Source organism: Ovis aries, chromosome 6 (assembly GCF_016772045.2).
Source record: "Ovis aries strain OAR_USU_Benz2616 breed Rambouillet chromosome 6, ARS-UI_Ramb_v3.0, whole genome shotgun sequence".
NCBI classification, from domain to species: domain Eukaryota; kingdom Metazoa; phylum Chordata; class Mammalia; order Artiodactyla; family Bovidae; genus Ovis; species Ovis aries.
Genome location: NC_056059.1, coordinates 117,755,171 through 117,780,001, shown reverse-complemented (window position 1 = coordinate 117,780,001; position 24,831 = coordinate 117,755,171). Strand labels below are relative to the sequence as shown.

Genomic DNA, 24,831 nt, shown 5'->3' with positions numbered 1-24,831 from the left:
TGTATAATCATAAGGGATTTGATTGAGGTCATACCAGAATGGTCTAGCGGTTTTCCCTACCTTCTTCGATTTGAGTCTGAATTTGGTAATAAGGTGTTCATGATCTGAGCCACAGTCAGCTCCTGGTCTTGTGTTTGTTGACTGTATAGAGCTTCTCCATCTTTTGCTGCAGAGAATATAATCAATCTGATTTCGGTGTTGACCATCTGGTGATGTCCATGTGTAGAGTCTTCTCTTGTGTTGTTGGAAGAGGGTGTTTGCTATGACCAGTGCATTTTCTTGGCAAAACTCTATTAGTCTTTGCCCTGCTTCATTCCGCATTCCAAGGCCAAATTTGCCTGTTACTCCAGGTGTTTCCTGACTTCCTACTTTTGCATTCCAGTCCCCTATAATGAAAAGGACATCTTTTTGGGGTGTTAGTTCTAAAAGGTCTTGTAGGTCTTCATAAAACCGTTCAACTTCAGCTTCTTCAGCATTACTGGTTGGGGCATAGACTTGGATAACTGTGATATTGAATGGTTTGCCTTGGAGACGAACAGAGATCATTCTGCCGTTTTTGAGATTGCATCCAAGTACTGCATTTCGGACTCTTCTGTTGACCATGATGGCTACTCCATTTCTTCTGAGGGATTCCTGCCTGCAGTAGTAGATATAATGGTCATCTGAGTTAAATTCACCCATTCCAGTCCATTTTAGTTTGCTGATTCCTAGAATGTCGACATTCACCCTTGCCATCCCTTGTTTGACCACTTCCAATTTGCTGTGACTCATGGACCTGACATTCCAGGCTCCAATGCAACATTGCTCTTTACAGCATCGGATCTTGCTTTTATCACCAGTCACATCCACAGCTGGGTATTGTTTTTGCTTTGGCTCCATCCCTTCATTCTTTCTGGAGTTATTACTCCACTGATCTCCAGGAGCGTGTTGGGCACCTAATGACCTGGGGAGTTCCTCTTTTGGTATGTTATCATTTTGCCTTTTCATGGGGTTCTCAAGGCAAGAATACTGAAGTGGCTGCCATCCCTTCTCCCGTGGACCACGGATGAGATTACAAGGCTGTGTGAGGTTACAAGCACTGTGGGACAAAGTGGACCAAGTCCAGGACAGGCAGGCAGGGCGGCTTCCCTGGTGGCTCTGTAGTAGAGCATCTGCCTGCGAGTGCAGGAGACACAGGTTTGATCCCTGGGCCAGAGGGTTCCACAGGCCGCAGAGCAATACAGCGGTGTGTCCCCAGTACCGAGCTGTGTTTAGAGCCTGGGAGCCACAAGTACTGAAGCCTGCACACCCGGAGCCTGTGCTCCACGATGATGAGAAGCTGTGAACTGCAACCAGAGAAAGACCCATGTGTCCACCAGGACCCAACACAGCCAGAACCCAACACAGCCAGAAAGAAAGCGCAGGTGGGGGCTGGGCCAGGGCAGTCCTGTTACACCAAGGGAGGTGAGAGGCTGAAGCAAGACATGCCAGGCAGGATGCATAGCCTTGAAGGCATGGGGTGGCTTCCGGAAGCCCTGCCGGCTGCAGGGGCAGGGAGAGCAGGAAGGAGGTGGCTGGGTGAGCCGCACAGACAGACCCGGAAGGCCCCGTGGTCTGTTAAAGGTTCTGGCTTCACCCTGGGCCGGGAGCCACTGAAGGGGCGAGGGGATCACACGATCTGACTTCAGCTTCTAGGGGGCCCCCTGGCTGCTGCGAGGTGAATGGTCTCTAGGGGGCAGGAGGGTAGAGGTGACTGCGCTGACCGGCTGAGGGTATGCGGCAGGGACCTGGCGGTGGCCGCAGGGCGACCAAGTACGCAGATTCTGAATTCCCCCTGAAGGTGGGGCTGTCCGGACATCTGGGCTGTGGGAAAGGAAGAGGGGTCCAGGGGGCCTCCTGGGTCATTGGCCCAAGCGCTTGGAAGGACAGAGGAGCCTCCATCAGCTGAGACGAGCGGGCGGTGGGGCAGACTCAGGTCTCCAGGAGCTGGGCGGCCAGGGCCGTGGAGGCGAGTCCGGGGAGGGGACCTGGAGAGAGGGGGTCCTCCTCGCAAGGGAAACACCCTGTAGCCACAGAAGGGAGACCAGAGGCGGGGGCCTGCGCAGGGAGGCCGGCGCTCATTTCTTCTTTCGCTTCTTAATTCGTTTTGTCTCGTTTTTCGTTCCTTCCCGCCCCCCTTTCTTAACAGCTATTTATTAAGATGTAATTCACGTACCACAAGAGCACCCTTTCCAAAGATACAGCTCGACATTTCAACACGGAGACGAGGCTGGGCAACCACCCCCCGCTCCGATCCCGGGCCCCCGCTCCTCCCTCCGCTCGGGGTCCCCTCTTCTGGGCCTTCTGTGTCAGCGCTACCACACGGCCCAAGCGGCGCCCTGTTCTCCGTCCCGAGACGGGAGCCCGGCGCGTCGGGCACCGCCGCCCGCGGAGGCGCTGGGCCGGCTGGCCTGCGGCGCCGTCGGCCCCTTCTGCCCGACCCAGGCCCCCGCACACGGCCCAGCTGCCGTTCGCCGGTCCGTGCGGGCGCCGCGGGCCCGCGGAGCCTCCCGAGGGCCCGGCCACGGCGGGCGTCCGAGCACGCCGGAGCCGCCAGGCCTGGGGGCGTCCCCGCCGCGGCCTCGGGAGGACCTGCGCCCGGCCCCGCGCCGGTCCCGGCCCCGGGACGTGCGGCCGGCGGGCGGCTGGCACACGAGCCCGGGCGGGTCTTCCGGGGAGGGTCCCCCGGGCCGGCCTCCCCGCGCCGCCCACGGACCGGGGAGGGCGCTGCCAGCGGGGGCACCACCTCTCGGGGACGGCTGGCGCGTCCGCCCAGGACCCGGCCCGGGGAGCCCTCTGGGCAGCGCCGGCAGGGAGAAGCGCGCCCACCAGGCGGCCCGGCGCGCGGAGCCGCCACGCTTCCGGGCCGACGCCGGAAAGCCGAGCGCGCACCCGCAGTCGGGCCCGGCCCAGCCCACGAGCACACGGTCCCTTTAAGGCCTTGCCGCGCCCGCCCGCCTCCTTCTTTCTCGCGCGTCGTCAGACCCGCCCCCCTCCCCTTCCCCCGCGCGCGCGCCTTCGGCCGGGAGCGCGCCTGCGTCACCGCGCAGGTCTCGGCTCTGACCGCACGTCCACGCCTCGGGGTCCAGGCGGGCCACTGCTCGCCACGCTGGGGGTCACGTGACAGGAGGGGGCGGGGCCTGCGCCGGAAGGGGCGGGCTAAGCAGAGAGCTGCCGCCAAGCGGGTTAGACGGGGCTTCGGCCGCTGCGACCTTCCCCGCGCGCCGCCGGGCTGGGGCGGGCCAATGACTGTCGCGATCCGGGGCACGTGACGGGGGGCGGGCCCTTCGCCGGAAGGGTGGGCTGAGGCGAGCGGCAGGGAGCGCGGTAGGTGGAGCTGAGGGGCGGCCTGGCGGGCCGGGGTCGGAGCGCAGCCTTCTCTCGGGGGCGCCTCCTCCGTCCCCCGCCCCGTGGTGCCCCCGGCGCGCCCTGCGCTGGACGCCGCCCTCTTCGGTCCGGCCGCGCCGCGGACTTCAGGGCCGGGGCTCGTCGGCCCTGACTGGCCCGAGGGCGGCGGGGCGCTGGGGCTCTGCCCCGGAGGGCGGGCCCGCCCCGGCGGCCCAGCGTCGGCGACGGCAGACGTTACTGCTGGTGGGAGACGCGGCGGAGCGCCGGGCGTCCTCGCTGCCCCCGACGCCGGCCCTCCCCCTGCGGCGCGGCCCCCCGGCCCCCTCCATACCCGCCTCGGGCGGCTGCCCGCGAGCAGGTCGAGATGCAGCAGCTCGCCCTGCGGGTCTAGAGGCCACCCTGTGGCTTTCGGAGGGATGGTCGAGCTGGCGAGGAAAGAGGTGCGCCTGCAGTCCTGCGGGAAAGCTAGCTTGAGTGTAATTCAGCCGTTCTGGTCCTTGCCTTCCCGCCGAGCGTGACTGCGTGCTCCGTGGCTCTCGGATTGTAGACCTGCAGAGCCCCGGTCTCTTGTTGCCCTTTTGCTAATTACCATCAAAAATGTCTTGTTGACCCGGCCCGGAATCTCACCTTGAATTGTTTCAGTATCAGGGGGTCATGTCACAGAGGCCAGGTCTCAAGGACCCCCTCAGCGTTGTGCCGATACCCTGTGCCTGACACACAGTGGAACCCAGCGACATCTAATAAAACCCAGAGCTGTGAAATACTAGGTGGTCGTTTAGCGTCTCTGCGTTTCCTGTTTCTAGATATGGATCAGAAACTTTCAGAGTTGGTTGAAGAGCTCACAACTTCAGGAGAGCCCCAATTGAACCCTGAGAAAATGAAGCAACTGAAGAAAATTTGCAAGTATGTCTTAAGGCTCTGTCTCAGCAAGTCTGTGCCAACCCTAGGAGAATGTGGGGCTACCCTGGGGTCAGCTTCCCTGCTGGGGAAGAACCAGCAAAGGAACACCCCCCAGGACATCTCCCCAGGACATCTCCCCAGGGCCCTGCAGTGCTCGGTCCTGTTCTGGGGCAGCAGTTCGAGGCAGGGGTGTGCAGCCTTAGGAAGAACAGGTCTGTTCAGTTCTCTGTGTGGATGCCTAACCTTGAGCGCACGTGTACGATTGAAGGGTTACTCAGTGTTGGAACACGTGTGGGAGGAAGGTTAGAGGTCACATGGGTGGACTCTTGTCCTGTCTTTGGACACTGCTCTCACCCAAGAGCCTCTCAGCACCAGCAGCAGAAGCGAGGAACTCTGCTGGTGATCCTTGCCTTATGTTCACAGAACAGAACTTACATGATCGTTTCAGTGACAAGAATTTACACTTTGGTTAAAAACGGTGACTCAGGCCAGGCTTTGTTGCATTCCCCGAAAACCCCCAAAGAGCAGGGCATGCAGGGTGGGGAGCGTGAGGGTAGCTGGGAAGAGGAACGAGAGAGGGGTTGCGGTGTGCACGCCTCCTGGGGTAGCTCCCAGAAGGCTACAGAGCTTTCCAGGGGGCTGGGGGTGGTCTCCCCTTGGGGTGGGGTCTCTGCACCGCTGCTAGCTGGGCGGGCCAAGAGTCCTTCAGGCTCCCAGGCACCCGGCTGTGGATGGGCGGTCAGCCCCCGAATAAATGACAGCGCCTGGCTGGGTCCCGTGAAACCGTGCGCCCTGACCCTGAGCTTCACAGCGTTTCCTTGTGTCAGGGAATGTTTTTTTCTGTTTGTCTTCATGAAAGTAGTTAAAAGCTCGCCTTGTGGGCTATCCGGCAATGGGCAGGGCCAGGGTTGGCACGTGGGCAGTGCTGGTCTGCCCTGGGGGAAGGGCAAATGGCTCTGGAAGTGCCCGCGTCCCTGCCACTGCGGCTGTGTCTCCAGGTCTTCGGAAGAGCTGCTTGGCCATGCCTACCACCTGCTGATGGCCCAGCTGAGCCAGGAGCATGCAGAGATCCGCCTGTCCGCCTTCCAGGTCCTGGGCCAGCTCTTCGCCAGGTCTCACCAGTTCAGGACACTGGTCATTTCCAACTTCCAGGAGTTCCTGGAGCTCACGCTGGGTACTGACCATGAGCGGCCCCTGCCGCCCCCCAGGGAGGTGGCGCAGAGGCTGAGGCAAGCGGCCACCCGGGCCGTCCATGGCTGGAATGAGAAGTACGGTGCGGCCTATAAGAAGCTGGCCCTGGGCTTCCACTTCCTAAAGCACAGCAAACAGGTGGGCAGGCCTTGCACTGCACCACCGGCCCGTGCGGTCTGGGCAGGGGGTGGCCTGGAGCCGGAGGAGCAGCTGTGAGGGAAGGGCCTCAGCTCGTCCCCACGTGTAGGTGGGGCTGAGCCTTTGGCCCTGGTTTCCACAAGGTGAACAGGAGCGTGAGAGCCATCTGCTCAGACACAGCTCGTTTCTCTGCCAGGCTCTGCGCTTGGGCCCAGCCAGTCTGGGTGGCCGACACCTGCTAGGACCGGTTACTGCCCCTCCCTCCCCACCCACTCCAGGCCTGTGGCTGCTGCCCTTCCCGCTGCCCCCTGGGGTCCCCTCGAGCGTCCTCAGGCCTCTGGGTCTGGCCAGCAGCCTCCCTTCCCACTGCGGCGTGTGTGTGGCTAGAAGCCTTTTGACCTGACTTGACTAGGAGGCGCCGGCGGCTGTGTTCATTCTGGGGGTTTAGTGTTCCCGTCGAGGGTGTTGCCTTGCGTGTTAAAGCAGCACGCGTGAGCCTGAGGCCACAGCGCTTTGGCCTGTAGCTCCTGAGCAGAGCTGCGCTGCTGCGCCTGCTGTTAGGCCTGGTTGCAAGTCACGTTTTCGTTAGATTTTTTGTAGCTGGACCTGACCTTTACCTAAACTTCTCAGGTAGACTTCCAGGACGTGGACGCTCGCACTCTGGCAGAAAGAAAGCGAGCAGAAGAGAGACAGAAGCACTTGGACAGAATCTACAAGGAGAGGTCCCAGTGGGCAGCGCGGGAGATGGAAGGTGAGCTGTGGGGAGTGGGGCGCCACCCCGAGCCAGCCTGCTGCTCCTTCCCAGGCAGAGCTCAGGTCCTTGCCCAGCACTGCACCCCTGTCACAGGGCGTGCTCTGGGAGTGTGGTGGGGGCGGGGGGTGAGGAGGAGGCTGGAGGTCATCTGGCCCCGTAGCCGCAGGAAGACCTAGATCCCCGGGCACCTGGCACCCTGCAAGGGACCACCAGGGCCATGGGCCTAGGGGTCGCGCTGGAGGAGGCGCCGGCTGAGGTTCGCTGGGGGTTTGGGGGCAGGTGGGTAGACAGGGTGGACAGAGCTGGTTCAAGTCGAGGGTGGGGGAGGGCCCCTGCAGGCCGCCCACCCTCTCCTGCGGCCCCAGCGGCCACGCTGCAGACGCGCGTCCCATGGTGGCCTGAGCGTCGCCGTCCATCTGACCCTGACACCCCTCAACTGCAGTCTTGCCAGTCTGCTCCCCAAATCTCTCTGCCCGACCTCCCTGTGGGCGGCACCCAGGGTGGGAGCAGCTTGAAGGGCAGCAGGTCGAAGGCCCTTCCAGAAGCCTGGCGTTGGGAAGGCCACAGAGCTGGGAGATTCCGCGGGCAGCCACAGCCAGAGTGGGCTGGTGGGGCAGAGCTGAGCTCGGCGGCGAGCGGCTGGAGTGCCGTCCAGGCAGGCTCTCGCCGGGCACGGCTGAGGGTGTCGCCCCGAACGTCCTGGAGTGGTCTCCGGAGCAGGGCACCCGCCGGCCTGTGGGGGAGGGGGCGGGGTGCGCTCTGTCCCCTCCTGGACGCCACTCCCGCCGGGGTCCATCGAGCCGCGTCCCATTCTCCCAGAGATGTCCGCGGAGATCCGGGGCTGCCTCACCGAGCTGGAGAGCTGCTTCCGACTGCTGCTGCCCTTCGACCTCGACCTGGTCCCCGGGTCTACCTGGTGCCCTGTGCCCGAGAAGGGTGACGGGGACGAGGAACAGCCCTGTTGCAGCAAGAGCCTGCCTGCCTGCTCAGGCCGCCCGGGAGCCGCGGGCGCGGGAGGTCCACCCTCGGAGGAGGAGGACAGCGACCCAGAGGGGTTCGTGCGGCACCATGGGCTGGGCTCCCGGCAGTACACGCTGGACGTGGAGCTGTCCTCAGGTAGGGCTGCCCCCACGCCAGGCCACCTCGGCCACAGGCCCTGGGACACTTCCGGTGCTCCGGCCTCTGGGCTGTGAGGTGAGCATGGGAAGGCACTCCGGCGTGTAGGGCACAGGGTGCCAGTCCTCTGACGTGCAGGGCGCTCCATGGGCCAGAGGGCAGCTGGGAGGAGGAATCGAGAGAAACCGTTTTTTTGCCATGTTTGTGACAACATGGGCCGTGCCCACGCTGGCGCCGTGGGTTCCTGCATTCCAGCTTCCGTGGGTGAGGGGCACTGACTGTCCCACCCCACCTGGCTCGGGCCCCTCAGGTGGGGTGAGGCTGAGGCTGGAGGCCACCCAGCCTCTGCAGCCACAGCGGGACCTTCTGCCCTGCAAGGAAGCACCAAGGGCTCAACACAGGGGTCACGCTGGAGGGGGTGCTGGCTGAGGCTTGCTGGGGTGGCAGAGCTCACAGGGAGGACCCTGGGCTGAGGGGCGGGTGGGGCCTCCATCCTGAGGGCAGTGTGGCCGTTGGGCAGGGGGGGCGTCCCCTGACTTCATGGCCTGGAGAGGGCCGTTGGAGTTAGGCTGAACCTGCTGTGGCAAAAGCCACAAGACAGAGTCTCCTTGGCTGGCAGGTTTGGGTGCCGGGTGATGAGTGGCTGGCGGGTGGTCCAGTCTGGGATACCCCGTGACCTGCCTGGGTGGCAGTCCCTCCGTTGACCGTCCATGCATTTGCTGCAGACAGCCTGAGGGTGCGTGAGAGCGAGGACAACTCGGCCGTCATCCGTGCGGCCCAGGATGCGCTCAGGCTCATCCAGAACAAGCTCCTGCCGGCTGCATGCTCCTGGGTCCAGGTGTGTTCCTGGATGCGGGCTGGCCCCTGGGTCTGGGCGGGCTCTGGGGTCAGGGCGGGCTCTGGGGTCAGGGCGGGCTCCGGGGTCTGGGCGGGCTCCGGGGTCTGGGCGGGCTCCGGGGTCAGGGCGGGCTCCGGGGTCAGGGCGTGCTCCCGGCTCTGGGCGGGCTCTGGGCGGGCTCCGGGGTCTGGGCGTGCTCCCGGCTCTGGGCGTGCTCCCGGCTCTGGGCGTGCACCTGGGTCAGGGCGGGCCCCTGGGTCCAGATGGGCCGCATGGGCTGACAGCGGGTGCAGTGCTGGCCGTAGGGGAGAGTGAGTGCCTGGCCTAGGAGGTGCTGTCCTGTCCTCGCAGCTGTTCACCCGCGCGGGGACACACGGTGGGCACTTGGAGGGTGCCATCTACCTGAAGACCGAGCTGGAAGCGGCCTTGAAGAAGTCCCGGGAGCTGGACATCGTGCCCGAGGAGGGCCGCAGCGGGGAGGTGAGTGCCCCCAGCTGGCTGTGAGGATAGCCAGGGGCCATCCCCCATCCGAGCTCAGCCCTGTGGGTCTTAGTGTCTCCTCGCCGGGAGCAGAGTCGTCTGAGTGCCAGAGAGGAGCAGACTCGTCTGAGTGCCAGAGACCGTGGCCAGGCCCTGCCCGCAGGCGGCGCGGCTGGGCCAGGGTTCGGGCAGGAGGACACGGAGGCGACGGGGGCGCTGGGTTGAGGGGAGCCACAGCTGCAGGGTGTGTGTGTGTGTGCACGCGCGTGTGTGTGCACGCGCGCGTGTGTGTGTGTGTGTGTGTGTGTGTGTGTTGGGGGAGGGGATCTGCAGCTGACTGCCTTAGTGATTAGAAGGGAGCTCTGCCACCTGGAGGAGACGCGGTGGGTGTGGGGTGACGGGCCCTGCCCCCTCCCGTTTTTCGAGGGGGCCTGGGGTGGGCAGGCGCCGTTCTTTGCTGAGGACAAGGTCAGGTTTAGGACCCCGGACTTAGAATGGAGAGCGGCCCCGCCCGGAGCCTGCCGCACCCTCGTCCTTGCCTCTGAGCTCAGGCCGCCCTCCGCCTTCCGCCCCGCGCCGCGCGGCCCTCGGGGGCCGGCAGGGGGCGCTCTCGCCCTTCTGCGGCGGGCGGGCGCGCGGACCCGGTCACGGGCTGCTCCGGAGGCCGCCTCTTTACAGGGCTTTGCTGAGTACGCAGCTCAGTGAGAAGTCAGTCAGTTCTGGGGGTTGTGACCTCGATGCTTGTTTCACAGTGAGAGAGGGTGCTTTCTGGGCACAGGAGAGCAGTTGGTCCTGTGTGTGCGTCCCTGTCTGAGCCTCAGCAGAGCCTGGGTGTGGCGTCGGGGTGGGGGGTCAGGCCCGAGAGCGGCCCGTGCTGTGGGGATTGGGGGTCAGCCCCATGCGCCCCTTCACGGCCGGCTCAGCCCGGCCCATCTTATGCAAAGGCCATCTCTCGGTTGCTGTGCTGGTGGGGCTGGGTGACCCGTCCCGGTGGCTCCTAGGTTTGCTGGGCTGGAGGCAGCCAGGGCTTTGGGGAGATCCATGAGGGGGCCCCAGCAGCATGCCTGCTCCTTGTAGCCCGGGACCAGCCTGCCCTGCAGGACTCCAGGCCCAGGACCGGCAGCAGAGCCTTCCGGGTGTCCTGCCGCGGCTCCCTTGAGGGCCGCTTGGAGAGGCCAGCTGCAGGGAGCCAGCCCTGAGTGGCCCCTGGGCCTGACCCAGCTTGAGCGTCAGCAGGTCATTGGCCGCAGCCGGGCAGCCCCAAGGCCTGGGAGGCACGTGGTCAGGTCAGAGGGGGCCCTCTGCAGAGAGGAGACTGAGGATGCAAGGGGTGTTCGGGGGGTCCAGTCGGGCCAGGGGGCGTGGGTCTGCGTGGTGGCTTCAGCAGGAGGCAGCGGGGCTGCCCTGTCTCCTCTAAGCCCCAGCTTAGAGGCTTGGAGCCCTTGAGCACGTGCTTGTCCGTTCTCCGGCCACGGACCTGCGGGTGGAGTGACTGGGCCTGCAGCTGAGAGGCAGCGCCTGCTCAGGCAGCCCGGCTCCCAGAACAGCCCCGCTGCGGTGTCTGCGCGGCTCTGCGGTGTCTGCGCGGCTCTGCGCGGCCGCGGTGACGACACAGACCGGCGTCTTTGCCTGGTCGTCTTCCCGTGAGACGGCTGCAGCTTCGGTCTCTGCCTGGTGTCTCCGCTAGCAGGCTGAGCTGGGAGTGTGCAGTTCAGTGCTTGGGACCCTAACACCGCAGGAGACGGGCAGGCCTGAGGTCCTGCTGCTCCCACTGTGGAGGCGCCGTGTGTGCGGCACCTCTGCCCCGCCGCCTGGCTGGGCTCTCTGGCCAGGCTCCCTGCTTTAGCCTGTGTTGCCGTGTTCTTTTCCTTTCGATGTAGGTGTTCTGCCTTTAAAGAGGATTTAAGCCAGCTTAAACGTGTGTAACTTTTTGTTTTACGGTGTGTCTGTCCCAGCTCTGTGTGGAAGCGGGTAGAGATCGGTCTTAGCTAGGTCGATGTGGAGCATAGTTTGGTAAATTTAGTTTCCAGCCCTGTTGCTGGAGAACAGGCCTAATAATCCGTGGCTGCTACATCTGTTATGCTGATAAAATCCTTGGGAAACTTTCAAATTGCCTGTTGTTTAATTATGTAGCTGTGATCATCACTTACTTTGTATTGTATGATTCATAAAATATTAATCCCCTCCCCCCCAGTAAGACAGAAAGCAATGATTCTCTGCATCAGTCTGTGCAGACTCTCTGCAGAGCAGGTGCTTTCTCAGCCCCGGGCTCCTCGCTGCAGCCGCTGGAGCGCCCCCACAGTGCTCCCCTTCTCCTGTTGCCAGTCTGCCGGCAGCCTCGCGTTTAACCCCCACACGCTCCCACTCGTTGCAAGGGCCCAGATCCCGCGTGACTTCTGTTAGTGGCCAGGTGTGCTGGGCTGGATGCCGCTCGGTGCCGGCTTCCTGAGCAGAGAGCCTCGGGGTGAAGTGCTGACTGCGCCGCGGCCCCAGGGAGGCAGGGAGCTGAATCAGCTGCCGTGAGGGGCTTGGGCCTGGCCGGGCCAGTGAGCCTTCCTGGGGACTGCTCTCTCCATCACTCTCGCGCCAGAGGCCGCTGTGCGGCAGCTGGGGCAGGGGCTGCCCGTGTTCTCGCGAGGACTGGGAACACGTTGGCTGCTATGGGGGCAGCCCCCCGCCCCCGAAGGCCCTGGGCCATCCCTGCCCTACAGCCCAGGTCCCCAGCGCTCTCCAGGGTGGCTGCTCTCGCCTGAATACTTTCACAGGTGGTTTCCTTAATTCCAGAGTCAGCCCTGTGAGGTCGATTCCATCCTTAACCCTGTTTTAGAGATGGGAAGGCTGAGTCTGGGGGAGTTGCATGGATCTTCTTGTTAAGGCCAAGTGCATGGTGAGCACGCGATCTCGCCCAGAGGCTGGGCTGGGTGAGGCCAGCCAGCCCGCATCAGGCCCCAGGTGGGGTCCCAGGAGCATGGGCTGCCCGTCTGGACGCAGGACAGACTCAGGAAGCTGTTGCCTCTGCCTGGAAATGGTGGCCTGGCACCTGGTGGGCCTGATGGGGCGGTGGCAGCCTCGCACATCCCAGCTGGCTGGCCTCAGTGCTGGAGCGGCGGGAGCTGGTGAGAGAGGGGCTGGTGGCTCCAGGCCCCTCCATGCAGGAGGGCGGCAGCGCCCCGCGCCCACTCGAGGCTAGTGATGGTCACCACCCGCCCGCAGCAGGCCCACACCTGCCAAGGTGCGTCCAGGCAGCGGAGATGCGCATGAGATATTGGCCTAGCTGGGCAATTTGCACGCGGTCCAGGGAGGGTATTAGCATATAAATAGCAGCTGTGATGACGACCCTCACAGCTGAGCACGGTTAATTTTTGGTTTATAAGATAGAATGGGCTTTAAGTGCGCTGCCATCAAGCTGAGGAGACAGATGCAGCTTGGCGCTCACTTGTCTGACGGGGCCTTACATCATTTTTTTTTTTTTAAAGGGAAACATACACGCATAAAACTGAACAAAAGTGATTTCTTGGGTGAAAAGTAATGGCAGTGGCGCCCCAAGTTAATTAGATGGCACAGAATGTGTTTAATGGTCCAGCTCTACCGTGGGCAGGCCTTGGGCGGGCAGGTCTGGGAGGTGGCCCTTCCCATCCTTCTCGAGCAGTTAGCAGCCCGCTCCCATGCTTCTGTAATCGGATTATGTCGTATATTTTAGCACTTTCGTTGCTTGCTTAATTATGATTTCAGAGCCTCATTTTTCTAAATCCTTTTAACTGGGTGAGAATCAATTTGTGTGGAATGAGAGGAAGGCCTGGGGCATCCTCTGCCTCCCTGGGGCCCTGAGGGTTCAGTCCCGGGGCCTGGGCATCAGCCGCAGGGCCTGGCCTGCCTGCCTGGCCCAGGACTGGACCTGGCAGGGGAGGTGCACCTCTGGGCCCCTGGGCGAGGGCGGGCTGCTTTCTCGAGCGTGTCTGATGGTCTCTCTTCACAACGGGGAAGCTCGACTCCCAGCAAACTGCTCTTGAGGACCGTCAGCGAGTCTGACCCTGCTGTGCAGGCCTCCTGCCTCACCCGATGCTCGCAGGCTGTGACATCCCCCAGGACCCTCAGGGGACTCTGTGCCCCTGCTCTGCCCCCAGCCGCCTCCCACCCATGCCCAGATAATTTCTGACTTGACCTGTGACCTTTAACCTCGAGAGGAGGTTGCCGCTATGGTGCCTGGGAGCCCTGGGCTGGCCCCTCAAGTGCAGGTAGACACTTTCCGTGGGCCTGGGTGTCCCCAGCCAAGTGCTCCTCTAAGGATGGGAGAGGACTGCCCAGCTTGGGTGATGGGGGGTTTCCTTCCGCTGCCCTCCAGGGATGGGGTGCCCCCGGGGCTCAGCGCCGCAGAGCCCCGCGCAGCCCGGAGAACTAGACCTTCCTTTGAGTGGGACCCCTGTTTCTCCGGGGGCCTGGTTCGAGGGTCACCCAAGCCTCCGAGGTATTTGGGACGTAAGGGTGGCAGCGACCCCTGCAGCAGCTCTTGCGGGAGGTCGCTGGCACCGCCCTGCAGAGCTGTGCGCCAGGGTCTGGGGCCTGAGGAGGCTGCCCTGCAGGCCCGCGGGCCTCACGCGCATCTAAGCCCAGGGCTCCCGGGCTTAGTCACAGGGATAAACAGCTTTACCTGGGGAGAGAGAGGGTATAATTCCTAATAGTTAGCTAAGCATCCAAATGTTTTTTAGGAAATGAAAATTTAATAAAAGTCCCGGGTGGAACTCAAGGGTGTGCGCGATTAGCATAGTCGCTTATGAAAGGGAGCTCCGTGTTTAAGGCCTGGCGCGGGCGTCGGGCACCGCGGCACGCACTCCACATCCACCTTTTGGAAAATTAAAACACATAAATTCTGTTTAGTGTTTGATACGCACGGCACTAGCCGGGACCGTAATGCCCGAAAACCTTGGGCTGCTTTCCACCTTTCATAAATTCCTGGGTAGATTCTATACAAAAATAATTTTCAGGTCCGCGGCTCATTGTTATTCAAACGTGATTGATCGTCGTCATTTGCTCGGCTCTGGAGTTAAGTGCCCCTGTCATTTCCAAAGAGTATAATTGGGACGTTTCACAGGTCAGCGGTGGAGACAGGCTTCCCTTTTGATCAGTGTTAGACTGATAACAAAAATTACAGTTTCCAATGATTAATGTCTCCGTGCCTCCCAGACGCGCGCCGCGGCTTGCACCCAAGCTGAGCATTTGCATCTGATTAGGCCTCCCAGCGGCTCCTCAGCCTCTGGGTCCTGGGCGGCTGTAGCCTGGCTGGCCGCCTGCCCTGGGGTTGGCGGGCCGGCCCCTGTCTGTCTGCCCCGGGCAGCCGTGTGCCCCAGGGCCTGGCTATCGGGATGGACCCTGGAGGGGAGGGTGAGAGTCCAGTGGGCATCAGCCCGGCCACGGTCTCTGAACATTTTCTACTGTTGGGCCTGGGGCTGCGGGCCCTCAGACTCTGGAGTGTTTCCGGGCGGCACTGGCTGTGCAGCCCAGGTCCCAGGCACATCCGAGCGGCGCCCTCTCGGGAAGAACGGGCCCCATGCCCCGTCATAGGGATGCGGGGGTTGAGAATGTGAGGGGAGGAGCTCTCCCTGAGAGGCGCAGGCTGCTGAGCCCTGGTTCAGGCTGCGTGTGGCCCCAGCGCGTGGCGGGAGTGCAGGGCCGCCTCCAAGCTGTTTTCCGGAGGAGCCCCTGCCCTGTGCAGTGAGCCCCCCCTCCCAGGGTCCCTGCCACTCCGGCCCGGCTGGTTGCCTCCAGGGAGGGTGCTGTGGGGGAGTGGATGTTGGGGCACTGGACTCGGGGTGGGGGGGTGGGGGGGATCCAGGCTCGGAGAGCAGCAGGGAGGCCTGCCCCGTCCAGGGGAGGCTTTCTCTTCAGTGGCCTTGTAACAAGCCGCTCTCTAGGATGGAACGTTCTGGAAGTGCCGTGGTCACAGCCGCAGCGCTGGACGCCTGGGGGCGGTGCTTCTGGTCTGGCCGGAGCTGGGTGGAGGGCCAGGACCTCAGGCCCGTGGGGCGCCCTGGGCTGCAGCGTGCCCGTCTGTGGGTCTCAGCGGGCCAGCCGGCGGAGGCGCATGTGGGCTGCTGCGGTTTAGGGAATGAGGTGGACTGTGAATGGGGCCACGTGGTACATGCTGAGCCCCACCCTGGAGGCAGTCCACAGAAGCGAGGCTGGGGCTCTGCCTGCGGCTGTCACTCACAGCTTGGGGTATTTCCCCAGATGGCAGCCCCCGGGGACGAGGATGACGACGAGGACGACTTTGTGGAGGTCCCGGAGAAGGAGGGCTACGAGGCCTGTGTCCCGGAGCACCTGCGGCCTGAGTGTGGTGAGCAGCGGCATGGGCCCGGGAGGGGGGCCCTCAGGACGCGGCCCCTGAGGGCGGGCTTGGGTCCAGCCTGGGCCCGCAGAGCAGGGGGCCGGCCACAGGGTGCCCAGTCCGTGCCACGTCGTCCTGGGGTCTCTGCCGCCCCACTGGGTGCCCCTGCGGAGCCACTTCCATTGGAAACCGTGATTCTCCCTACGAGGTCAGGCACCTGCTGACGCAGGCCTCCCTGAGTCCTGGTCCCGTCGGTGGGGTCGCGGCTCAGCCTCTGGTCCAGGAGCCCCAGGGCCCCTCGGGGAGGCGCTGCTGCCCCCTGCCTTTGCCGGAGTTTCTCTCCAAACACCTCCAGGAGCCGCGTGTGCACAGAGCGCCTTGTGCGCAGAGGGAGCGCGTGAAGCCTGCGCCACGTGGGGCTCGTGTGGGGAGGGAGCGAGTTGTCGACTCGAGGTTTGAGTTGGCATGTGAGCTGACGGTGAGCCTGTCCAGGGCTTAGGTGCGCAGGCAGTCGAGGCGTGGATGTGGCCAGGGTGTACCCCACCTGCTGTTCGAGGCCCCCGTCCGCTGCCTTGAGGCCCTCCCTGGGCGCCTGAGGGTGCAGCTGCTGCCCACCCCAGCCCTCCAGCCCCCGCCGCGCCCTCACGCTGACCTCGCTGGCCACGCCGTCCCAGCGCAGGTCTCCTCTGAGCCCTGGGCCGTCTCTGGGGCCCTGCCTTCTGACATGCCCCTCCAGGTGCCTGGTCTGGGTCTGCCACCCGCAGGCCTCATCCCGCGCCCACGAGGCGGCAGGGGCGGGTGCTGGAGCCCTGAGGGGCCCGGCCCGTCTCTGCAGTCCGCCTTGGCCGCCTCCCTTGAGGGGGAGCTCGGTCTCCAGGCACCAGTGTAGGTGACCACCCCCGGGTGCTGCCAGCTCCCGCTTGTCCTCACGGCGGCCAGGTGCGCAGAGTGTAGCCGCGCTGCTCCCCGGGGGTTTGTGGGCCGGGCGCCTGGGACCCCCTGCAGGAGGGGCCGCTGTGCCCCAGGACAGGCCTCTTGACAGCGGGCGGCAGGAGACCCCTTGCTCCTCAAGGGGTCCAGGGCTGGGTCTGCACCATGGACCCTGGTGCCGCAGGGGCAGCGCAGGAAGTGCTGGGCGCCAGTTCATGGTGCCAGTTGATCGTCGTCACTGGTTTTCAGTTAAAGGCGATGACTCTGCAGTAGGTCCGTCTAAGCCCGTAGCTGGGGAGACGGCGCCCGTTTCTTTCTCATTCCTTTCTCTGAATTTTCACTGAGGGGCTTTTATCTTCTCCTTAATCCTACCGTTTCTGTCAGGACATAATCTCTTTCTCAAATTTACATTTTAATTACAAGGCCAGCTGAACTAGGTAAAATCAATAGTGTCAGGCTTGAGCCCAGCTCTGCGCTCAGCCCCCGCCTCCCATTTCCTGCCATCGATCCCACCACCCCGCCTGCCGCGGCGCAAATGGGTGCTACTTGGTCACTTCAAACAAAAAAGGGATTTAGACATTTGCTGTGATTGTTCTTAAGAGCCGTTGCGGGAGTGAATTTGAGCTGAGGTCCAGGCCTGGGTCTGACGCCCCGGTCGGCAGGTGGGGCCCGCGGCCGCCAGGCTCCCCGTCGGTGTTCTCCCCAATAGCACCATTCCCAGGGCCGTGGACTCACCTGCTTTTTGGATTTTTACTTGAAAGTATGTCATGGAGATTGATTTTCTGCAACAGTGTGAGAATGGGAGTGTCTTTAGTGCCCTGTTTACCCTGCTTTAACACGCTTCCTCATCTTTTTAATGGTTTAAAACAACAAATCAATGAAAAGTATATTTCATTCTTGTAACTCTTAGGAATTCTCACATCGATTGTTGGGCAGTGATTGTATCCATCTTCGTAAGTGCCACTGCGGCCACTTATCGGCCTGCCTCCCCACGTGTGCGCGTGGCTGTGTGTCTGTACCAGCTGGGAGTGCGGCATTGCCAGTATCCCGGGTGGGTCGCCTGGAAGGCCTCGTCCCTGGACCTGGGGTTTGCTGGTGGCAGAGCCTGGTCCCAGCCTGCCTTCCGAATGTGCTCAGAGCTGGGGGCTGCCGGTGACCCACGCGGAGCTGCCATACTGGGGACTGGCTCTGCTCTGCCCCGGGTCCTCTGCTCTCAGCCACAGGCACTCGAGAAGCAGGGGTGAACCCCACGCTTAGTCTGTGTGTGAGCTTGGAGGGCGTCTGGAGCAGGAAGGGCGGGCGAGTCTCATGAAAGACTTGGAGAAAACGTTTTCAGATTTGTGGGCATCGTGGGGCTTCTGCAAAAGCGCCAGACAGCATTGGGTGGGTGTGAGGCTGTATGCGGACTCCAGGCTCTGTGTGTACAGGGAGGCCGCATGCAGACTCCGGGCTCTGTGTGTACAGGGAGGGCACGTGCAGACACCAGGCTCTGTGTGCAGGGAGGCCGCGTGCAGACACCAGGCTCTGTGTATACAGGGAGGGCACGTGCAGACTCCAGGCTCTGTGTGCAGAGAGGCCGCGTGCAGACTCCAGGCTCTGTGCGTACAGGGAGGCTGCGTGCAGACTCCAGGCTCTGTGCGTACAGGGAGGCCGCGTGCAGACTCCAGGCTCTGTGCGTACAGGGAGGCCGCGTGCAGACTCCAGGCTCTGTGTGTACAGGGAGCCTGCGTGCAGACTGCAGGCTCTGTGCGTACAGGGAGGGCATGTGCAGACACCAGGCTCTGTGTGCAGGGAGGCCGTGTGCATACTCCAGGCTCTGTGTGTACAGGGAGGCCGCGTGCAGACTCCAGGCTCTGTGTGCAGGGAGGCCGCATGCAAACTCCAGGCTCTGTGTGCAGGGAGGCCGTGTGCATACTCCAGGCTCTGTGCACACAGGGAGGCCGTGTGCATACTCCAGGCTCTGTGTACACAGGGAGGCCGCGTGCAGACTCCAGGCTCTGTGTACACAGGGAGGCCGCGTGCAGACTCCAGGCTCTCTGTATACAGGGAGACCATGTGCAGACTCCAGGCTCTGTGCACACAGGGAGGCTACATGCAGACTCCAGGCTCTTTGTGCAGGGAGGCCGCGTGCAGACTCCAGGCTCTGTGTGCATGGAGGCCGTGTGCAGACTCCAGGCTTTGTGCACACAGGGAGGCCGCGTGCAGACTCCAGGCTCTGTGTGTACAGGGAGGGCACGTGCAGACTCCAGGCTCTGTGTGTACAGGGAGGGCACGTGCAGACTCCAGGCTCTGTGTGTACAGGGAGGGCACGTGCAGACACCAGGCTCTGTGTGTACAGGGAGGGCACTTGCAGACTCCAGGCTCTGTGTGTACAGGGAGGCCGCGTGCAGACACCAGGCTCTGTGTGTACAGGGAGGCCGCGTGCAGACTCCAGGCTCTGTGTGTACAGGGAGGGCACGTGCAGACACCAGGGTCTGTGTACACAGGGAGGCTACATGCAGACTCCAGGCTCTTTGTGCAGGGAGGCCGCGTGCAGACTCCAGGCTCTGTGTGTACAGGGAGGGCACGTGCAGACTCCAGGCTCTGTGTGTACAGGGAGGGCACGTGCAGACTCCAGGCTCTGTGCGTACAGGGAGGCCGCGTGCAGACTCCAGGCCCTGTGTACATAGGGAGGCCGCGTGCAGACTCCAGGCTCTGTGTGCAGGGAGCCTGCGTGCAGATTCCAGGCTGCATTGTTTATTGTTTTGTCTCTCGCTTCTCTGAGTGAGTCCCTGCACACAGATGGAAGGATGGAGGTGCCGTCCGGAGGCCAGGCACAGGGCATGGTGGGCTGTCCTGTGTTGATGTCCTCTAGCTCTGCTCTCCGGCAGCCCTGTGGCCCCTGGAGCTGCCCACTTGGCCGTCCTGTCAGTTTTCTCTGTTCCTGGGAAGGATTTCTTGGATGGGAAGTCCACGGTATCTGCCATAGAAGCCGCGACCTTGACACCTAGCGGAGCTGGTTGAAAAAGTCTTAAGTTTGAACATCATCCCTCAGACCTCATACTCAACTGCTCGTGGTGCCCATGGATGTTCATGGCTTTTGGAGGAAAGCTGCTCAGACCTTTTTCTTCCCCTCTGATGTTTCTAACTGCTCTCCTGAGTGACTTGCCTGTTCTTTCTCTGTCTCCTTTTTGCCCTCAGGAAACTCCTCAGTTTCCTTCTGATTCCAGGAAGCCTGGACTGTCTTTCCCCCATTCCAGTCATTTCCTCTCCTCCTGGGGTCAGGTGATAAGGACGTGGGCACGCGTCACGCGTCACGCCTCCATGCACGGAGAACTGTCTGCACGTGTGTGTGGCCGCCTCCCGTGCCACGTCCCTGCCGGGGGCCACCCTCCCCAGGCTGCTCGGGTCCCCTCTTGTCTTCTGCTGCGTCTCCAGCCCCTCTTCAGTTCCCGTATCCTGGGTGCGTTGGTCGCGGTTCTTCCTGCTGTGCGGAGGAAAGCTCAGAGAGAGGGCGGGGCCCTCGGGGTGGAGCGCCTCTGGGTCCTGACGGCTCCGCCCCCTGCCTCCCGGGACGCTGGCCCCGTGCCCAGCTGGGCAGGGTTGGCAGGGGTCAGGGACAGCCTGGACACCGGCACCAGTGGGCAGGGGTCCTGATGAATGGGGTCCAGGGGCGTCAGAGACACGGCCTCCACTGCTCTGGGCACTCGGCGCAAACGCCTGGCCCACAGAGGTCGGTGTCTGGTGGCTTCGGCAATGAGTAGCCAGCCATGGGCCTGGGCCGGCCGGACAGGTGCGCTCACGGGCTGTGCCGTCACCAGGGGCGGGGCGCCCTGCAGGGCTCCGTGCAGGATCCGGGGTGGCGACTGAGAGCAGACATCTCTGTGTTCCAGGGCTGGAGGAAGGTCTGGCCATACCAGGCTCGCAGGCGAGGAAGAGGCCTGGGAGTGACATGGAGGCCTGCGACCCCACCTCTGCGGCCGCCCAACTGCACCGGCTCCGACCCCACGGGTCCCCAGCCTCGCCCCCGAGCCCCAGGTGACGCCCAGGCAGCCCCACGTGTGCAGGGCGGGTGCCTACCGCATTTGCCTGGGGTGGGGACCTGGGGCCCTGAGTCCTCATTGCTGGCGTGCAGGCTAGGTCCGCCCCGAGGAAAGGCTCCAGGCTTCGGGGCGAGAGGGACAGACATCGGGGCACCCCGAGGCCCGCGTGAGGAGCGCGGTGTGAGGCTGGCTCCCCTGGTCCAGGCCTGAGGTGTAGGGGTCGGGGGTCAGGGCCCAGGGGGATCCCCAGGACCTGGGGGGCAGGAGAGGCAGGTGGCCGGGGCGGCCCTGGGCTCCCCATCCCTGAATGCTGCTCACTCTCCAGGGCTCCGCTGGCCCCGGAGCAGGCTGCACGGCGGGCGGCAGAGCAGGCCCGGGCACCTGTCGTCCCTTTCGGGGTGGACCTGTGCACCTGGGGCCAGGAGGAGCCAGCGGCTGGCAAGATCCTCAAGTGAGTGAGGGTACTGCACTCCACCCCTCTGTGCACAGTGGACACAGCTCTTAGTGCCCTGCCCACTGAGGCCAGTGGGCCTTGGAAGCCCCAGGGCTAGGTGGTGGTCCGGCCCTGCCCAGAGGCCTGTGGGCTTTTTGAATCTCCCTGTGGCCCCCTGAGGGGCCTCCCCTGTCCCCGCCCTGATGGTAGAGCGTGGAGAGGTATGAGGGCCTTGGCCCGGCCCAGCCCAGCCCGCGCTCCCAGCTCTGCCCCAGGCCCGCATCACCATCTCCTGTCCTCTGCCTGGGCTCCTGTGGGCCGGGCCCAGGGCTTTACAAGGAGCTTCCTGGACACCACTGCGTTGCTGCGCCGCCCGCACTGTATCTGCAGACCTGAAGGGTGGGGACACGGGGTCTGTGTCTTGTTAACGCCCATCAATGAGCCCCACCCAGGTCCAGGCCACACTGGGGTGTCAGGCCACTGGGCTGTGCCTGGCGTACCCCTGCCATGCGCGGCATCTCCGCTTGCCCTGGGTGCACTCGCAGGCCCAGCCTCGCTGTGGGTGCTGAGAGGTGGGTCTGTGTGCAGGTGTGACTCGGAGCACCGCTTCTGGAAGCCCTGCGAAGTGGACGCTGAGGTGGACAGCGCCAGCGTCTCCGAGGCCCTGCGGAGCCGCTGCATCGCCTTCGCAGGGCAGTTCGAGCCTGTGCAGCACCGCTGCCGCGCCCCGCGGCCCGACGGCCAGCTCTGCGCGCGTCAGGACCGCCTGAAGGTGGGGCTGGCCTGGGGGGCCCATGGCGGACGAGGCAGGGCTGGGCTCCAGCCTGCTGGCACCAGGACCCCCCGGGTGGGCACAGGGCTGGGCCACTCCACCTCAGTCTCTGCGTCGCCGCCTATGTGGTCCTGAGCCCGCTCTGTGCTGGGCCCGGGGTCCGTGGAGGCGGGTTGACCACAGGCTGCCCTCCCTACCTGGCTCTGTCACGCTGCACCCGAGGGCCTTGCCTTGTGTGGCGTGTGTTGGAGGGTGGCGAGGTGTGGGCCGGCCCTCCTCAGAGCCGTCAGTGCGGTGGCCGGCAGCCTGCGCTGCATCAAAACTGCTCCATTCTCCTCACAGTGCCCTTTCCACGGGAAGATCATCCCGAGAGACGACGCGGGACGGCCCCTCCACGCGGAGGACAGGGCCAGGGAGCAGAGGCAGCAGCTGCAGAGGCCAGCGGGGCGCCCAGGTGGGTCTGGGGGACGGGGGCGGGCCTGGGGTAAGGAAGCCCTGTGCCCAGTGGCCTCCAGGCCAGCCCGTGGCACCTGCGGGGGTCAGCTGCCGCCTCCAGGACAGTGGTGACCGTAGCTCAGGAGCTGCGGCCAGGATGTGAGGCCCTCAGCGCTGGCGGGACCCTCAGCTTCAGCTTCCATCCCGGCCACAGTTTCACACGGCTCCTGCTGGCTGGCTTGGGCACACACACGGCTGGAAACCGCTTTCTCGTTGTCTGTCGGGGTTCTGGGTTCTTAGGCCCATGTCTAAGCATGTGAGGGAACAACGTGAGGCAGGTGAACGGCTGAGGCCTGGGGTTGCCTGGGGCTGCCAGCTCTTGTCTGCTTGCTCACCTGCTGCCTGGCCAGCCCGTGCGCACGGGGCTGTGGACCGTGTGTGGTGTGCGAGCAGAAGGCCAAGGTCCTGCCTGTGGTCCCAGGCGGTCCTGCCGGGCCTCTGAGCGTGGCGTGCTGTCTGGGGTGCCTCCTCGCGGTCCCCGTCTTTGGCCCATAGACCAGTTTCATGCAAAATGGACAAGGGACTGGCGCCGCTGAGGCGCTGTTCTGCACCCTTCACGGAGCGCACATGCTCCGCGCAAGCCGGTCCTGCGTTCTGGCATGGGCTGGCTGCTGCCTGGCTCCCAGAGGCTCCTGAGCCACAAGCAGGGTGGGGACCCACAGAAGCGGCCCCCTGCCAGGGCAGCCCCAGGTTCTCTCAGGGTGGGGCGGGGGCCTGCCCTGTGTCAGAACCGCATGGTTTGTCAACCTGGGTTGAGGTCTGGAGGCCCCCACTCTTGACAAAGGCATGGGCTCAGGCCCAGGACCCCCTGAGGCGGAGGGTGGCCGTGTCCTCGGGGCAGTGCTGGCTCCCTGCAGGTCCCAACCAGACCATGTGTCGCTTTAGCGGGCCCTTCCTTCATCAGGAGAGGTCGGCGTTGGATTCCAGCCTCACAGCAGGGTCAGCCCCTGGGCCCTGGGCCTGGAGGGTGGCAGGGAGGGGCCTGACCCACTAATCCAGGGGCCGCAGCCTCCCCTGGTGGCCTACACTCAGGAGCAAATTAAGTGCCTATTTTTTGTGTCAGCCCTGAAGAGTATCAGGTTCTGCAGCCCTCGGTGACTTGTTAACAACAGGTACCGGGCCGGGGCCGCGGCCAGCGCTGGCCAGTCAGATGTGAAATAGCGTCTCTTTACTAACTGCAGTATCGATCCCGCCTCCCTCGCATGCGGGCAATTTTCTTTTCCCCAGCGCTCACCTCGGTGACAATGCGTGTGGGGCTCCGGGGCCCGTCAGCACGCAGGACGGCCCGCTGCTGGCTTCTATTGATTTTCTTCAAAGGCTTTTAAATTGCTCCTTCATTTTCCTGAGATGCTCATTCCATCTCTACTGGGTGCCGGCGTTTTTCCGTTGTGTTTAAACAATTGCTCTATTCACTGGGTTCCTAAACTGTGACGCCTTCTCATTACTGGGAGATAAACTGTTTGGACAGTTTTCCTTAATCTTGGATTAATCGCTCCTGTACCTGGATTGTGCAGCTCCATATCCCTTCACTTCAGAAATCACCCTGGGGAGGCCGTGCCATCTCTGAATCTGGGCGCCTGGCCACCCCCCACTGGACGTGGCCTGCTCACTGCCGGCCCCTCTGCCAGCTCGGGCTGCTCACTGTTGGGGTCTGGGGTGTCTGGCACCCTTCTGCCAGCCGGGGCCGGGGTCCATAGGTCTGGACACTGGCGGGGGCTATGCTGGATGGACGCTGAATTTCAGGGGCCTCCGCACAGCCCCGTCCCACCCCGCCCCTGGGAGAGAAGGAGGTTGAGGCGAGTGGACCTTGAGGCCTCTGCCCGTGGGTTGGGAGCTCTTTTCCCAGATTTGGACTGTTAACGCTTTCCATTCTGGCAAGTGGGCACACAGATGTGGCCCATGGTGCAGCCAGGACAGGTGAGGCCGGGCGGGGACTGGGGGACATCTGTTTCCCTTTGGACCACCCGCTCCTGCTGTCCTGAGGGGGCTGGGTGAGCTGACACCCTCCTCGCAGGGACCTGGGGCCAAGTTAGCTTCAGGCCAATCAGGAGGCGCAGCGGGCAGCTCCCTTGGCCGCAGCTGGCCTGCGCCCACCCTCTGGCAGGGACAGGCCGAGGGCCCCGCTGGGGCTGAATGGCCACAGCGCACCTGGAGGCTGACACAGCCGCTTGCCTGTGGCCTTGTCCCCTGGCCTCCAGACTTGGTTGCCTTCCTGCTTAGGGGCTCCATGGGGATCCCCCCACGTAACCCACCGTGGAGGGGTCGGGCCTTGGTGAAGTTCGTGCGGGTGTTTTCTGAAATCTCAGTCTGTCTGCAGACTGGCAGGACCCCGAGTTCCTGAGGGACGTGGAGGCGGCCACCGGGGTAGATCTGGGCTCATCCAGGCCTGGCGGGAAAGGCAAGGGCAAGCGGCGGAAGCATCCGGGCCTCACTGACCTCAAGCGGCAGGCTGACACGGCACGCGCGCGCATCGCCAAGAAAGTCTTCGCCAAGTAAGTGCTCCTCACGGTGTCCCGTTCTCTGCCCCGGGTGCTGGGATGCCAGCGGAGGGGCTGCCCGCCCAGCGCCTCTCTGTCCATCCCGCTTCTGTGGTGGCCAGAGGCACTGCCCACTGCCAGTGCCCAGGGAAGGTGCAGGGATGCCTGCCTGGGTAGCACCCAGGCTTCGGGGTGGGGCCGCCCTCAGGCCGGACGCTGGGACAGTGCTCTGCTCGCTGCACCGGCCAGGGGACATGCTCCCAGCGAGCACCAAGTCTGGGAGCCCAGAGGGCCGCTTCCTGAGCGCCCGCAGAGCCCCTGTGCTGTGGGCACGAGAGCAGCTGCGTCTGGGGTGTCGTGAGCCCGGGCTCTGGGCTCATGGCTGGCTCCCTGTGGCTCGGCCAGCGTGGAGGGCAGGGTGGGTGCTGACACCGGGAGTGTGGCCTGGGTCACCCTCCCTGCGCTCCCCGAGCGGGCTGCCTGCAGCGAGCCGTGTGGCCTGCAGCACGCCGTGTGGGAGGCCACGCCTCCCCCCAGGCAGAGCCGCCTGTCCCAGTGTGTCTGCTCTGGGTGGGGCTCCGTGCGCAGCCAGGCAGG

The 24,831-nt window shown here is 63.8% G+C and overlaps 1 protein-coding gene across 2 annotated transcripts in view; it reads left to right on the top strand.

The window, feature by feature from the left end:
• The first annotated feature begins 3,310 nt into the window (after positions 1–3,310).
• The window catches only part of UVSSA (UV stimulated scaffold protein A), a 32,789-nt gene continuing 11,268 nt past the window's right edge, over positions 3,311–24,831 (top strand). Inside the window, exons 1-13 of one of the 2 annotated variants that reach the window (XM_027971328.3) lie at positions 3,311–3,345; positions 4,170–4,269; positions 5,265–5,595; positions 6,226–6,346; positions 7,169–7,465; positions 8,191–8,303; positions 8,655–8,783; positions 15,009–15,114; positions 19,908–20,052; positions 20,383–20,508; positions 21,079–21,262; positions 21,605–21,716; positions 24,075–24,249. In XM_027971328.3, coding sequence (XP_027827129.2) covers positions 4,172–4,269; positions 5,265–5,595; positions 6,226–6,346; positions 7,169–7,465; positions 8,191–8,303; positions 8,655–8,783; positions 15,009–15,114; positions 19,908–20,052; positions 20,383–20,508; positions 21,079–21,262; positions 21,605–21,716; positions 24,075–24,249 — 1,937 coding nt within the window. In that variant the 5' untranslated portion in view covers positions 3,311–3,345; positions 4,170–4,171. The other variant, XM_027971327.3, reaches the window with a different exon arrangement.